Genomic DNA, 16558 nt, shown 5'->3' with positions numbered 1-16558 from the left:
GGCAGGAGAAAACAGTTACCTGAAGACTATTTTAAACTCAGAACTGAATAAAGCACAAAGCTATCTTGGCTCTTCAAAAAAAAAAAAATACAGGTCTTTCTAAAAGAAAGCTAATTCTTTTGACATATTTTTGAGTTCTTACTGGAACAATTCCCAAGCTGAATCATAGTAAACTCTTTTGCTTAATCTTCAAGGCAGAAGAATACAACTTTTTATGGGCTGAGGATCACAACTGGATTTTGAGTGGTGTGATAGCAATAACCCTTAGACTTACATGCCACTTCACAGTGCTTTACAGCCCTCTTTAAGCGGTTTGGAGCAAGGATCCCCAACCTTTCGGACCTCAGGACCACTAAATTAATAGATTTTAAATCCCGCAGTCCCCAACCTTTCGGACTTCAGGACCACTAAATTAATAGATTTTAAATCCCGCGGACCACATATTAGTGGTGGGTAATGACCGGGTGGGTGGGCATGGTTAGGTGGTCATGTGAGTGGGTGGGTGTAGCCAACTCAATGTCACTCACATCGAGCGGTGCCTCGCCAGCCTCTACTCGCCCCTCCCTTCCCAGCCACTCCTCGCCTGCCCACCCGAGCTCCTTAGGGCCCTAATAGGAATCAGTTGTTGGAACTAAGCAACCACTATGAGAAAGAATTGGCAAAACAGCTCAGTCCAAATTGGATCTGAGAAGGAGGCTCAGCAGAAGCACTTCAATGAGGACTATGAGCAGAGGCTTTCCAAGCAGAGGGAAGACCTGCGGGAGTGCAAGGCCAGGTACCGGCACCTGGAGGCTCAGTGGGCTGAAATGGTCAGCCAGCTCCAGGCCATGATGCAGTCCCACTGGAACGAGGCCCTCCGGCTCTTCGCCACCAGCAGTGCTTCCCTCCAGCCTTCGCCCAAAGCCCCATACCAGGATGCCGAAGCAGACATCAAGTCAAAATATCTGCCCCCCTCTGACCCACACAAAAAGACCCCAAAGGGGGAGACTCTGCAGCAATACAAGCATTCATTGCATGTATCCAGCCCAAGGGCCGTAGTTTGAGGATCCCTGATTTTCCCCCCCAATATATCTTACCGAAGTCTTTTTAATCTATTAGAGGAAAATTCCTCTGATGTTTAATTTCAAATGCAAAACAAATTGAACGATATTTTAATCTCAAAAATATGTTTGAACTACCACAGAGAAATAACAGATGGTTTAAACTGACAATCAAGCATCAATATTTTTTAAAGCATTGAATATATTTTGGTTGCAACCTTTTTTCTCCCCAACTGGAAACCTTCCAGAATACTTCCATTTCCATTTTAAGCTCTTTCAGAAAGCTCCAAGCATTTTACAAGAACTGTGAGTGCAGTTGCTGATATTTATTTTCAAATTAAAGCTAAGTACCAACCTTTTTACCAGCCAAAGGAGTATTTCTGAAACCAGCATGAAATTTGGAGTCCGAAAATTTTCCATTGAGATAAGCCGTGGATAGCCCAGTGCCCTCATCATCTCAGTAAAATCTTTGGCAAAAAATAAATAAATAGAAAACATTTAATAAATTCAAGTACATTACATCTTAACTTTCTTCTATGCTGGAATAGGAAAATTGCACTTGATATTCTGCTACTAAGAGATATTCAGGAAGTATACAGATAGTCCTTGACTTACGACCACAATGGAGGCCAAAAATTCCATTGCAAAACAAGATGGTTGTTAAGTGAGTTTTACTCCATTTTACGTCCTTTCTTGCCAGAGTTGTTAAGTGAATCACTTCAGTTTGTAAGTTAATAACACGGTTGTTAAGAGAATCTGGCCTCTCCATGATTTTGCTTGTCAGAAGGTTGCAAATAGTGATTATTTGATGACCCCAGGATGCTGCAATTGTCATAAATAAGAGCCAATTACCAAGCGTCCAAATTTTGATTATGCAACTAGGGAGATGCTGCAACAGTCACAACTGTGCAAAACAGCCCTAAGTCACTTTTTTCAGTGCTGTTGCACCTTCAAATGGTCACTGGACAAACATGTACACAAAAAGATGGACTACAAACCTATAAATAAATTCACACATATGCTCTAAAAATGCTTGGAAACTGCCAACTACCCTGTTTCCCTGAAAATAAGACCTCCCCGGATAATAAGCCCAATTAAGACTTTGGAGTGCATGTGCTAAAATAAGCCCTCCCCCAAAAATAAGCCCTTCCCCCAAATATGGCAGCAGCCATGGGGTGACCACGCTCGCCACCTCCTGCAGAGGTGGATTTCTGCCCGTTCCAGCCAGATTGGGCAAAACGGTAGTGTGGCAGTGGGAGGCTCCGCCCGCCCACTTGGATGCTTCTGCACACGCACAGAAGTGCTGCACGTGCACACAAGCAAACCAATAGTAAAAAAATGGAAACCCACCACTGCACCTGCTCCTCAAAAATAATAAGACCTCCCCGAAAGTAAGGCCAAGTGCTTATTTCGAGGGTCAAAAGAAAATAAGACCCGCTTATTTTCGGGGAAACACAGTAGCTTGGAAGAAGGAATCAAACGAGGGCCTAGCTTGGAATCAATGCATAGCTGCAAGCGACATAAATTTGACCTCCCCCAAGATCCATGAAGTCTTATCTCCCAGGAGAAGACAAGCACTCTGAGAGATTTTTGTAATATAAATACCATGCTTTTCATGTTGGGGACACCGTTTTAAGCGTTTATGGGTTGAAAGGCTTAGTCAGTAACGTCACCATTGCCCGGGGGACACCCGGGGTGACTCCTTCCTTATCCCGCTCAAGGAGCTGGAACAAATGATGGGAGCTCATACGGTCAGCATCACTTGGGTCTCGAACGTGGGTTTCCTAACTTCCAAACCAGTGTCCTAACCATCCAAGCCACCACCTGTCTGTAATGTAGGCAGTAGACAGTAAAGTTATTGGCTTTGTCTATTCAAGACTAGTTATAGTTATTGATTATTGGACAAAGATTAGAATTTAAACCAGAACTATTTTTACTAGGAATCATAACAGAAGACTATAGTAAAGGATCAGTATATTTAATACTACACATCGTAACGGCAGTGAGAATGGTATACACTCAACAATGGAAAAATCAAAATATACCTTTGGAAAGGGAGATAATAAAGAAAATATTTGTTTGCGCAGAAATGGATAAATTGGCACTAGAATTAAAAAACAAAGGCGAGTCAGAATATTATGATATATGTTTTACCAGTGGTTGGAAACAAGAGGTGGGAGTTGGAACAAGAAATAACTAGGATCTGTGAACACAGAATGTGTTGTAATATATGGGAATATAAATGAATATATTAGGTAAAATAAGAATATATAATTAGTAATGTATGAAGACAATGTTACTTGTATGTTATTTGTTTTATATTTTAGTGTGTTTGGCAGAGATAACGCCAGGGTGTTACTTGTATGTTATTTGTTTTATATTTTAGTATGTGATTGGACACCGTGGCACGACAAAACCGCGCTCGTCAAAATAGCGGTGATAAAATCGCATCGCTAAAGCCGCAACGTCATCACCGCGTGTCATCACCGCCGCGACAACAGCGCGGCGACAGAAGGGCGCTTTAAAACAGCGCGGCGGCAGAAAGCGGATTTAAATTAAGGTAAGGGTTAGGATTAGGTTTAGGGGTTTGTTTTATGGTTAGGTTTATGGTTAGGTTTATGGTTAGGTTTAGGGTTAGGTTTAGGGTTAGGTTTAGGGTTAGGTTTAGGTTTAGGGTTAGGTTTAGGGTTAGGTTTAGGTTTAGGTTTAGGGTTAGGTTTAGGGTTAGGTTTAGGATGCTGAGTGCTTGGGAATGCGCGGATTTGCCCTCCGCGATTATGTCATCGCGGTAGGGTCGCGTTTTTCCATAGCACTTCGAACGGCGCGAATTAGTCTTCGCGCTTATGTCTCCACGGATAAGGGCTTCGCGGATTTGTGGTGGAACCATTGGACACACAAGGAATTTGTCTTATGCTCTCAGTGTACATAAGAAAAATAAGATACATTCATCAAGAATGAAAGATGCAACACTTAGTGATAGTCAAGATTACTAAGATATCAAATCATACTAGGAAACAAATAAAAACAATATAAATTGAAAGATACAAGCAACATGGTTATAGTCATAAGTGGGTAGAGTTAGATACTAGGAAGGAAGAGAATAATAGTAATACAGTAATACAATAATACAGTAAATTATTGACAGTGTTGTGGGGATTAGTTGTTTAGCAGAGTGATGGCATTCAAGGGAAAAACTCATTGTGTCTAGTTGTTCTGGTGTGCAGTGCCTTATCGTTTTGAGGGTAGAAGTTGAAACAATTCATGTCCAGGATGTGAGGAGTCTGTAGATATTTTCACAGCCCACATTTTATGATCCACATCTTAAGACAACATAACGAAAGGCTGACATAATCCTGCTTTTCATAAATGGGCAAAAACTGCCCACAGCGCATCACACTGTCTTATTTTTCATACTCCTGGTACTTATGCTGAAGCTTATGACTAATTCTGAGTCACCTTTTCTAACAAACTCTATTTTCATTATACAGAATTCAGCCGCCAGCCTGCCGCTATCTTCACTTCGTTTCCATTTGTTGGCATGCCGCTTCAAAGCATAGCATGAAGACTGATTTATGCTATGAAGCCTCTGCTGCTGCCCTCATCAAGTGTCTTTTGCTCTTTCCTTGGGGGAAAATCCCTTTATAGGTTCATTGCCTCCCGTTCTGTCTTCCCAGAGTTCACGCACTACACTAATCCATAATGTGGTTTGTTTCCTTTTTGCCTTTACTGCCTTGTTCGTTTCCAGCTTTGATGATTGGTATAAACCACAGTTTACCACAGTTAGTGAATTCATGTTCTGGTTTGTCATTTTATTCAAAACACCAAGATCTGACATGATGTGTTAAAACCCACCCACCAAATCAGGTTGTTTTTTTTTGATGGACAGGCCCAAGGGTGTCCTTTCACAGAAGAAAATTATGTTGTTGCAATGACCGATATTAAGCTTAGCATTAAATCCCACCCCATCCATTTATCTGCTGAATTTCTGTTTGTCCAGATGCAAGCCACTATAACCAATCTTTATTGTGTGTCCAATCAAATTTGGCCAATTAAGAATTTTATTCTATTCTATTTACTCTACTCTACTCTACACATTATTATGGATACTTTTAGAGACCATACTCTCTCTGTCTGTCTGTCTGCCTCTCTCTCTCTCTCTCTCTGTCTCTTTCTCTCTGTCTCTTTCTCTGTCTGTCTGTCCCTTTCTCTCTCCCCCCTCTCTCTGTCTCTTTCTATCTCTCTGCCCCCCCCTCTCTCTCTCTCTCACACACACACACACACACTTAGAGACAGACAGACAGACAGACAACGATGATGGCTGGGGACTATGGGACTCGGCATTATCTTTAAGCTTCAAGGGGAAAAACACCTTTTGTTATTCTGGATGCCTGCAGGTGACCCATAGATGGCAGCAGTGAAGCGGATTTGCCTCGCGCTTCTTTGCTGCCATCTGTGGTCGGGATGATTCTTGCAGGCCGGTTATGCTAGCTTGCCCTCCTGGTACTCCCACCTGCCAGGGTTGTTGTGTGGATCAAAACGGAGGGAGGGGCAGTCACATACGCTGCCCTCAGGTCTTTGGTAATGGGGTGGGTGTGGGAATCATGGCGCCCCGCTCGGGTGATTAAATAACGGAATAAATTAGAGGGGGCTCGCTTGGGATTCTACATCGGAGCGTCCCACCCCCATCCTCCCGTTCGACTCACTCCGGAGATCGCGGAAAGACATAATGACGTGCTGCAAGCCCGTCGGCCGATTCGGTTCGTCGAGTAAACTTCAACCAGGCTTCGCGGCAGAGTAGGCCGCGCTGCTTACGTAGCCATAGCAACGGGGGCGACGGCGAGCGGCGGGGCTCAAGCGACGCGGAAGGCGGAGCCGCGGCGTCGAACGCCCTGCGGGCGGGGAAGCAAATGGGAGTCGAGGAAGAAGGCGGGGCTGGCTGGAGTGGGATCTGCGCTGCCCAGGCGTTTAATGGGAGTGTTTTTAAAGACGCGCCGAAAGCAGAGGCAATAAAACAAAACAAAGCAAAATAGAAAAGAACTTGGAATATGAAGACAGTCATCTGAAACAGCATTATTCCTGAGATTAAGGTGGCTCTGGTCCTGCCCCAGCTTGACCTGAGCGTGTCACTGGGTACGTGATTTGTTGAAGTCCATTTGGTTGACTTGAGAATAGAATAGAATAGAATATGGAATAGGAATAGAATGGAATGGAATATGGAAACAGAATATAGAATAGGAATAGAATAGAATAAAATATGGAAATAGAATGTAGAATAGGAATAGATTAGAATAAAATAGAATAGAATATGGAAACAATATAGAATAAGAATAGAGAAGAGTAGAATTGAATAGAATAGAATATGGAAATAGAATAGAATATGGAAACAGAGAATAGGAAAATAGAGTAGAATAGAATAGAGGAGAGGAGAACAGAAAAGAACAGGAATAAAATAGAATAGAAAATGGAAACAGAATAGGAATAGAGTAAAGTAGAATAGAGCAGAGCAGAGGAGAACAGAATAGAACAGAAAGGAAAGAAAATAATAGAATAGAACAGAATAGGATAATCAGGAATAGAGTAGAATAGAATATGGAAATAGAATAGGAATAGAGTAGAGTAGAATATGGAAATAGAATATAGAATAGAACAGAATATGGAAACAGAGAATATGAAAATAGTAGAGTAGAATAGAATAGAGCAGAGGAGAGGAGAACAGAACAGGAAAGAACAGGAATAGAATAGAATATGGAAACAGAGAATAGGAATAGTAGAATAGAATAGAGCAGAGGAGAACAGAATAGAACAGAAAGGAAAGAAAATAATAGAATAGAACAGAATAGGATAATCAGGAATAGAGTAGAATAGAATATGAAAATCGAATATAGGAATAGAGTAGAATAGAATAGAATATGGAAACAGAGAATAGGAATAGAGTAGAATAGAATAGAGCAGAGGAGAACAGAATAGAACAGAACAGGAAAGAATAGAGTAGAATAGAATAGGAATATTAAGATAATATTGAGATTAGTTGGGTTGCTCACACACAGATTGAGGTTGTTCGTATTGTGATTTTAAAGGCAGTTATTCCCCCAGAGTTGCTCTTCCTTTATAAATCGAACGATAGATCAATAGGCCCAACCCTGGTTAGTTACTGAGCCCAGAAAATGTCCCTCCTTTCATTTCAGCACTGGCAAGTGGACAGCGCCAATTTCACTACTGGCCATCCATTTTCTAAAGTTTTTTTTTCCAAGAGACAACTGGACTTTCTGGTTTGTCTCTGAAGACATTTTCATCCAAGAAGCTTCTTCAGATGAGAAGCAAAACATCTTCAAAGAAAAAAAAACCAGAAAGTCCAGTTGCCTGTAAAAAAAAATACTTTGGGGACAACCATGACCTGGATGTCAGAGAATCTCCATAGACATCCATTTTCTAGTTCCTCCAGAAGGTTCCCAGTGCCTGGGGTCAGCTCCTAGAGTCAACATCTGGATTCTGCCCAATGTTAAAGCCAGTCTTAACATTTCTCATTTATTCATTTGTTCAATATCTATGGCCACTCATATCAGTCAATGTCTCCGGGTGGCTTATAGTTCATACAATATATTACGGTCAAAATTTTCCAACACTTATTGTTGTATGATTGGTCTATTCTAGTAATGATTGTGAGAGGTATATACCATTTAATAAAAAACATTTTATAGCAATTGTCTCTGAATTATACTGCAAGCTGTAAGTCAGAGAAAATTGCTTTGAAAAATGTTTTGTATAAGCATTTGAAATGCTTTTACAAAACCCAGCTTATGTAGGACATTCATACAAATTGTTATTGAAGAAGAACAATAAAGTGGAATAAATTAAAAACGTTATGATAAAGTGGATGTAAAACAAAAATAATTACAGTATAGCAGTGGGCAAAAAACTATAGAAACAATCATTAAATCATACTGCATTTTAATGATTTTTCTATAATTCTTTTCTGCTACTGTACTGTAATTATTTTTCATTTTACATTCACTATATCATGATGTTTTTAATTTATTCCACTTCATTGTTTTCCTTCAATAACAGTTTGCATGTATTTCCTAGTCAGTGATCAGGATTTTGTATAATTATTTCAAATGCTGTCATCTTTTCTGTTTTTCATTGCTTTGTGACATTTAGAATGCAAATAATAGGCAAGTACAATGGTATTTATACAATAGGAACTGGAAGCTATTAACACGGCAATGGTTAAATTAAATTAAAACTTTCCATATAGAGAATTTAAATTCAGTCATATTTCTCAAAGTTCTACCTCCTTGCTTGAGTTCACTTTTTCTTCTTCCAGCAATTTGTACTTATCTCAACCAGGGTAAATTTCTACCTTAGTTAAGGAATTCTTGCTGTACATAGGAAAAGAGCAAGTGGAACTGGGGTGTGGAGTTAAGTGCACCATCAGTTCAGAGTCATTACATTGCCACAAATGGCCAAGCCCAATCCATCCTTCAATCTGTTGACCGTTATCTGGTGACAATTTAGTACTGAACTATATTCTTGTGTGCAGACCTGAAGAAATCTTCTGTGCTGCTAAGTAAGAGCCATGGTGGCTCAGTGGTTAGAATGCAGTATTGCATGCTAATTCTGCTGGCTACTACATATGCACAAGACTCTGATCTATTTTAATGGTCAAGGCAGATTGATGCTAGAGGGTCAATTCAAGGGAGATCTGGATCTAGGTCTCTTGTGGGAGCTAAGCAATTCCAAACTGATGATGTTTTTGACCCCTCCCTCCAGCTCAGCCTGGTCATTTCCTTACATCACTGTTGTGGCCCACCAGGAGCTGTTGGAGCTGCCACCAGACTCCAACAGCGAGAGGCCCTATGAGTCAGCTTTGGAGGATGTGGAGGACCCTGGACAGGGTTCTGACTCCGAGCAGGGCACAGAGAGGCTAGTTGGCCACCAGGAGGTGCTTGAGCCTTGGACCAGTGGGGAGGACACAAGGGAGTTGTTCCTGGTTGCCTGGCACCGGAGAGCTAATAGGCGTAAGGAACAGTTGTGTAGTTACAGCAGGTAATTGCACTCATCTGGTGGTAATTAGGCTCCTCTCCAGACTATAAAAGGAATGCTTGTGCATAAGCCCCTTTTGCAGAAGTCAACGCATTAACTAATGTTGGAGAACTGTAATGTTAGCTTGGCAGGCTGGATTGCTGCCAAGGCTTGTCTGTGCTGGATTGCTGCCAAGGACCTGTCTGTCTGTTAATAAATTCCGTAAAGTATCTTTGGCTCGGCGTGCTTTGGTGTGGGGCGAGGAGGGTTAGAACACATCACCATGGCCCACATGTTGGTCACTTGGCAACTGGCCCACACATATAACATTTGCACATCTCACGGTCACGTAACTGTACTCTATATGACATTTTTGCCCCAAAGTAGCATTTACTTCCTGGTTTTAGGCAAAATCAACCCATAGCAAGCCATTGGTTTGCTTAATAACCAGGGTATTCACTTAATGACTGCTGCAAAAAGCTTACAAAATTGGGTCGGTCACATGGGTGACCCATTTTACAACGATCATGAGTTATGACCAGAATGGATAGGCTCCATTCTATTCCATTCCATTCCAAACTCTAACTCTTATTCTATTATGTTCTGTTCTGTTCAGTTGTGTACTGTTCCGTTCCATTCCTTTCCTTTCCATTCTAAACTCTAACTCCTATTCCATTCTATTCTCTTATTTCTTTCCACCGTCAACCAAATCTTTCCAGCTCCAAAAGTGATGAATCACCCATCCCATCCTTCACAGACTTCAAAAGTGCTTTTTCCACCCAAATCTAGCTCTTCCTGTGATTCTTCACAGCAGCCAATGTTTTTTTTCCCCCCTTTTGGTGCTTCAACGACACATTTTCCCAATACAAAGAGCACTGGTAAGGCTTTTGAGTGGGAGGAGGACATAATAAGAGCCCACTGGTTGCTGTGTTATTTTTTTGTGTATCACAAGAGTAATCACCACTTGAATGAGAAGGAAAAGCTTGTTTGCACCAATACAAAAGTGCAGAATTGCCATGCAACAATTTCACTTCCTTTCCTAGATGTTGAACGTTGGCAACATCCTATATAAATAACAGAGATGGTCTTTTTTTTCCTTCTTCCTCCCCTCCGTTAGAGAAATTATGGTTGACACTCCTGGCCTACAGGTGTGTCTTGACAGCATTATGGGCCCTGACAACAACTCACAGGAATAAAAATGTAAATTGTCAATAAAATTAAACATATTTTATTTGTTTGTTTGTTTGTTTGTCAAACATGTACAAGATAACAAGTAGAGGTAGGAACATAAACATGAACAAAGGAAGTAAATAAAGATAAATGGGGACAGTAGGACAGGGAGTGTAGGCACACTGGTGCGCTTATGCACGCCCCCTTTACGGACCTCTTAGGAAAGGGGTAAGGTCCACGGTAGACAGTTTGAGATTGAAGCTGTTGGGTAGGGGGTTGAGGATGTAACAACAGAGTCAGGTAGAGCATTCCAGGCGTTGACCCCTCTGTTGCTGAAGTCGCATTTTCTGCAATCGAGTTTGGAGTGGTTTACCTTGAGTTTGTATCGATGTTTTCCCCGTGTATTATTGAAGCTGAAATAGTCGTTGGCAGGTAGGATGTTGTTACAGACAATTTTGTGCACTATGCTTAGATCGGACTGCAGGCGGCATAGTTTCAGGTTGTCCAAGCCCAAAATTTCAAGCCTGGTGGCATAAGGGATTCTATGGTGAGTAGAGGAGTGGAGGATTCTTCTTGTGAAATACCTCTGAATAACATTTTATTGGCATGTTAGTATTAATTTGAAAATGCAGTAAAATGAAATAAATACGATGCTGTATTTATATGATACAAGCGGCATTGAAGGGTTAACATACACTGATTAGTATGGGGCCCCTGTACTTGTGGGGCCCATGGGCAAGTGCCTATCAGGCCCATGTGTTAAGACAGCCCTGCTGTCCTATAATTAATAATATACAGAGAGGCTCATACTGTACAGAATGACTCATTCCTGGGATAGATGAACTTGCTGAAGCAACCTTTTTTAAATATACTGGTGTGTGTGTCTGTGTCTGTGTCTGTGTGTGTGTAAGTATGTGTGTGTGTGTTTTGTCAAAGTGCCTGGTATACCCAAATATGGCTCAGATGGTAAGTGAGGATAACTTGTGGCTTAGAGGTTAATATAACTGCCTAACATATAAAAACAGCCCGTTTGAATCCCAGTAAGGGTATGGCTAGCTGATGAGAGCTAAATAGCTTGAAATAGATCTATACTAATATCTCTTTATTTATTTATCAGCAAAAATGCTGATATATATATACATATATACATATATACATATATACATATATACATATATACATATATACATATATACATATATACATATATACATATATACATATATACATATATACATATATACATATATACATATATACATATATACATATATACATATATACATATATACATATATACATATATACATATATACATATATACATATATACATATATACATATATACATATATACATATATACATATATACATATATACATATATACATATATACATATATACATATATACATATATACATATTTATGCTGATAAATAAATAAAGGGAGACTAGTATAGATCTATTTCAAGCTATTTAGCTCTCATCAGCTAGCCACACCCTTGTTGGGAATCGAACCTGTGCTCTATTGCCTCTTAGGCAGATGTGTTAACCATTGAGCTACAGAGCTCAATTCCTTATCAGCCAGCCAGGGTGAGAGGTATATATTTAAAGTCACAACCCCTGGTATGCCCAAATATGGGAGGAAGGTCACACTTCCACTCTCTGTCTTCAGCTCGTCACAAGAGACCATCCAGACAGAAACCCAATATTTTTTACTGTTGCCTAAAAGGTGACGAGCCCAATATTTTTTACTGTTGCCTAAAAGGTGACGAGCCGAAGACAGAGAGTGGAAGTGTGACCTTCCTCCCATATTTGGGCATACCAGGGGTTGTGTCTTTATATATATATAAAGTAAGGATATGGCTAGCTGATGAGAGCTAAATAGCTTGAAATAGATCTATACTAGTCTTCCTTTATTTATTTATCAGCACAAATAAAAACACAAATATAACAAAGGCAACAGTAAAAATATTGGGTTTCTGTCTGGATGGACTCTTGTGACGAGCCTAATGACAGAGAGTGGAAGTGTGACCTTCCTCCCACACTTGGGCATACCAGGGGTTGTGACTTTAAGTATATATATATATATATATATATATATATATATATATATATATATATATATATATATATATATATATATATATATATATACACACATACACACACACACATACATACATACACACATATATACACATCCATACACATCCATACACACACACATACATCCATACACACACACACAGAGTATGTGTGTATATGTATATATGTATATAAAATAATATAATTTTAAGTTATACATTTATACTGTATGTGAACAAAGTTGGTTCTGGGTATCATTCATATTAATCCAATTCACAATAACAATATTAATAATCTCTATCACATTTCTCAAACATGAGTAATCCTTATTATATGGTTCAAACATATATATTCAAAAAAAATCCCTAACTCCTCATCTTTATCTCTACCTTCATCTCTATCTTTCTTGTTCTATCTAAACATTTCTCTATTATATATGAACAAATTTCATATTTGATACATATATATATATATATATATATATATATATATATATATATATATATATATATATATATATATATATATATATATATATATATATATACACATACATACATACATACATACATACATACATACATACATACATACATACATACTTAAAGTCACAACCCCTGGTATGCCCAAGTATGGGAGGAAGGTCACACTTCCACTCTCTGTCATTAGGCTCGTCACAAGAGGCAATAGAGGGAGGCAATGGAGCACAGGTTCAATTCCCAAAAACTTGGGTATGGCTAGCTGATGAGAGCTAAATAGCTTGAAATAGATCTATACTAGTCTCCCTTTATTTATTTATCAGCATAAATATAACATATATATATATATATATATATATATATATATGTATGTATGTATGTATGTATGTATGTATGTATGTATGTATGTATGTAGGTAGGTAGGTAGGTAGGTAGGTAGGTAGGTAGGTAGGTAGGTATATATGTATATATGTATATATGTATATATGTATATAATATATATGTATATATGTATATAATATATATGTGTATATACATACATACACACACACACTATATATATTGATCCAATTTCCGCTGACATTGTTAATAATCCCTATCACATTTATCAAGTTTATATAAGCCTCATTATATTGTTTATACATCTCCTCTTTAGTACTACTGAAGCAACTTTCTTAAATAGCAAGCATCCCTATCATATTTCTGTGGATTTGCATGACAAAGAAGCAGCATTTTCTCCCAATTAGGATTCAGTCTGTTAGCTAAAAGGATTGTGGAATGAAACATCTTCTCTCTTTCAGGCTTATGATTGCATTATAATGACACACCATCTGCTCCAACTGTAAACAGGAGGCTGATGAAGAGACTGTAGGCGCTACCAGAAGTTGAATGTTGAATGTTGATTTTATTTATATGCTGCCCTTTTCCCCCGAAGGGGACTCAGGGCGGCTCACAACTCAACCAGGGAAGGGGGATACAAACAAGAATTTAAAACGACATAAAAAACAATGCATGATTAAAACACAACAGTCATACCAATTCGAGACGGGGGCAACAGTTCTTTAGCCCCAGGCCTGTCGGAACAGCCAGGTTTTAAGGGCTTTGCGGAAGGCCTGGAGGGTGGTGAGGGTTCGAATCTCCACGGGGAGTTCGTTCCAGAGGGTCGGAGCAGCCACAGAGAAGGCTCTCCTCCGAGTAGTCGCCAGTTGACACTGGCCGGTGGATGGAATTCGGAGGAGGCCTAATCTGTGGGATCTAATCGGTCTAGTGGAGGTAATTGGCAGCAGGCAGTCTCTCAAGTAGGAGAGGTTAAGTGGGATGCAAAGATCTCGGTGGCGAATACTTCTGAAGTGGTGCGTGTAGAAATGGGCTTGGAAGACAGGAAAAAGAGCTGCTTGCTTGATGCCCAAAAGCCAGTTGGGCCAATCATCAGGGGGTGGTGAGATCTAGTCCCGCCTTAGGCATGAAAACTGGCTGGGTGATTTTGGGCCAATCACCAGGAGATGATGAGTTCTAGTCCCGCCTTAGGCATGAAAATTGGCTGGGTGATTTTGGGCCAATCACCAGGAGATGATGAGTTCTAGTCCCGCCTTAGGCATGAAAACTGGCTGGGTGATTTTGGGCCAATCACCAGGAGATGATGAGTTCTAGTCCCGTCTTAGGCATGAAAACTGGCTGGGTGACTTTCGGTGTCAGATCCCCAAAATACTCCCATTCAATTGGGAGGAGGGGAACCTCGGAGTTAAATCATTAGCTACACCTGAAACAACTGAGTTTTACAACTTTACAACTGGTTTCCTGTCACCGGGAGACTGAAGGTCCCAATATCTCTGGAGGGATGTTTATGATAGCCATGTGGGATATATAACTTTGATGTCTATCTAGAGATAGCCATGGGAACGTGTGCTTTATTGACTCCCAGGGCAGAAGAGTTAAGGACGCATCTTCACACTTGTGTATTGGCCAGAATCTGCATTCGGACGAAGGGGAGGGGGTCATTATCAGCTTAATCCCATTTGCATGGCCTAAAGGTTTTCAGATGCTGCTTTGCTTCTAATAGTTTGCATCCTGACTGATTAAAGGTTCCTTTTGAAATAATCCGTTTCAAGAGTCTTTACTTTCTCAAATTAGGAGAGGAGCCATTACATTCGGCCAATCACCAGGAGATGATGAGTTCTAGTCCTACTTTAGGCATAAAAGCAAACTGGGTGATTCTGGGTCAATCGCCAGGAGATGGTAAATTCTAGTTCTGCCTTAGACATAAAAGCTAACTGGATGACTTTGAGCCAATCACAAGGAGATAGTGAGTTCTAGTTCCACCTTAGGCATGAAAGCTGGCTGGGTGACCAATCACTAGGAGATGGTGAATTCTAGTCCTAGCTTAGGTTGAGAGCAATCTCTCTAAATCCCTTCATTTTTCATTACTGTTGCAAGTAATGAAAAGTAAGTGAGCCCAGCAGGACAGACCACTGGAGACTTGGCTTAAGCTCCCCAAAACTGGGAAATCTAATACTTAATTTCTAATACTTACAAATTCACCAAGGGCAGTTTTAACTAATCGAATTTGTGCACACTAAGGAACCAGCTAGGACAGAAACCATTGGAAATGCAAAATCCAGAATAGATTAATACAAAGAAATAATAACCTCTGTGTGTTGGGGGGGGGGAACAGCCACTCAAAGAAATGGTGTAAATTAAACCAAGAGAAAGCACATCTCCTCCATCTTCAAGATGTTCATATCCTGGGGCAGGAAAAGGCAGGTGGTAGATTGCTTTCCCTCTGGGAAATAGAACATGTGTGTCCTTTTCATTTAAAAATAAAAGCAACAGAAGAATGAAATAGGAGGAAGTACAGCTTTAGACTTCTCCAAAGGTTTTACAATCCTCCAAAGTTTTGTTTTGTTTTGTTTTCCCTTTGCTCCAGACAAAGTTTATTGCCAACAAAGCAAGCATCACAAATGAGTTAGAATATTCAACAGCTATATCTATGGGTCGTCAATATACCCCTAAGAGAGGGTGAAAATTTGGGTGTGTCTTATACACCGAATGTAGCCAAAAGCGCAAGGCACAGAGAAAGCGATAGTCTGTTTCAATCCCTGCAGCCTGGAACAGCTGATTGGGGGTATTCTGGGAGGCCGATCCACCCGCCAATCAGCTGCTCATGCTGAATCAGGCTGCAATAATGTGCTGAAGCTGACCTGGCTGTTCGCTATTTGCTGCAAGGAGGTGTGAGAGTTTGCAGCAGCAATCACATTCAGAAAGCACACACAACTAACTGATTCAGCAGGATTCAATACCTTCTCTTTATATACAATACAATACAATACAATACAATACAATACAATACAATACAATACAATACAATACAATAGCAGAGTTGGAAGGGACCTTGGAGGTCTTCTAGTCCAACCCCCTGCCTAGGTAGGAAACCCTATACCATTTCAGACAAATGGCTATCCAACATCTTCTTAAAGACTTCCAGTGTTGGGGCAGTCACAACTTACGGTGGCAAGCTGTTCCACTGATTAATTGTTCTAACTATCAGGAAATTTCTCCTCAGTTCTAAGTTGATTCTCTCCTTGATTAGTTTCCAACCATTGCTTCTTGTTCTGCGCTCAGGTGCCTTGGAAAATAGTTTGACTCCCTCTTCTTTGTGGCAGCCCCTGAGATATTGGAACACTGCTATCATGTCTCCCCTATTCCTTCTTTTCATTAAACTAGACATACCCAGTTCCTGCAACCATTCTTCATATGCTTTAG

General features: G+C 40.1%; 1 protein-coding gene across 2 annotated transcripts in view; it reads right to left on the bottom strand.

Moving 5' to 3' along the window:
• The window catches only part of CLUAP1 (clusterin associated protein 1), a 57584-nt gene extending 51685 nt beyond the window's left edge, over positions 1-5899 (bottom strand). The window contains exons 1-2 of one of the 2 annotated variants that reach the window (XM_032231233.1): positions 5744-5899; positions 1396-1507 (exon numbers count right to left, since the gene is read on the bottom strand). In XM_032231233.1, the coding sequence (XP_032087124.1) occupies positions 1396-1507; positions 5744-5765 (134 nt within the window). In that variant the 5' untranslated portion in view covers positions 5766-5899. The remainder of the gene's footprint in view (positions 1-1395; positions 1508-5743) is intronic. The other variant, XM_032231232.1, reaches the window with a different exon arrangement.
• Between the last annotated feature and the right edge of the window lie 10659 nt (positions 5900-16558).

The sequence above is a fragment of the Thamnophis elegans genome, chromosome 14, assembly GCF_009769535.1.
Source record: "Thamnophis elegans isolate rThaEle1 chromosome 14, rThaEle1.pri, whole genome shotgun sequence".
Taxonomy (NCBI): domain Eukaryota; kingdom Metazoa; phylum Chordata; class Lepidosauria; order Squamata; family Colubridae; genus Thamnophis; species Thamnophis elegans.
This window is presented reverse-complemented; position numbering and strand designations above follow the sequence as displayed.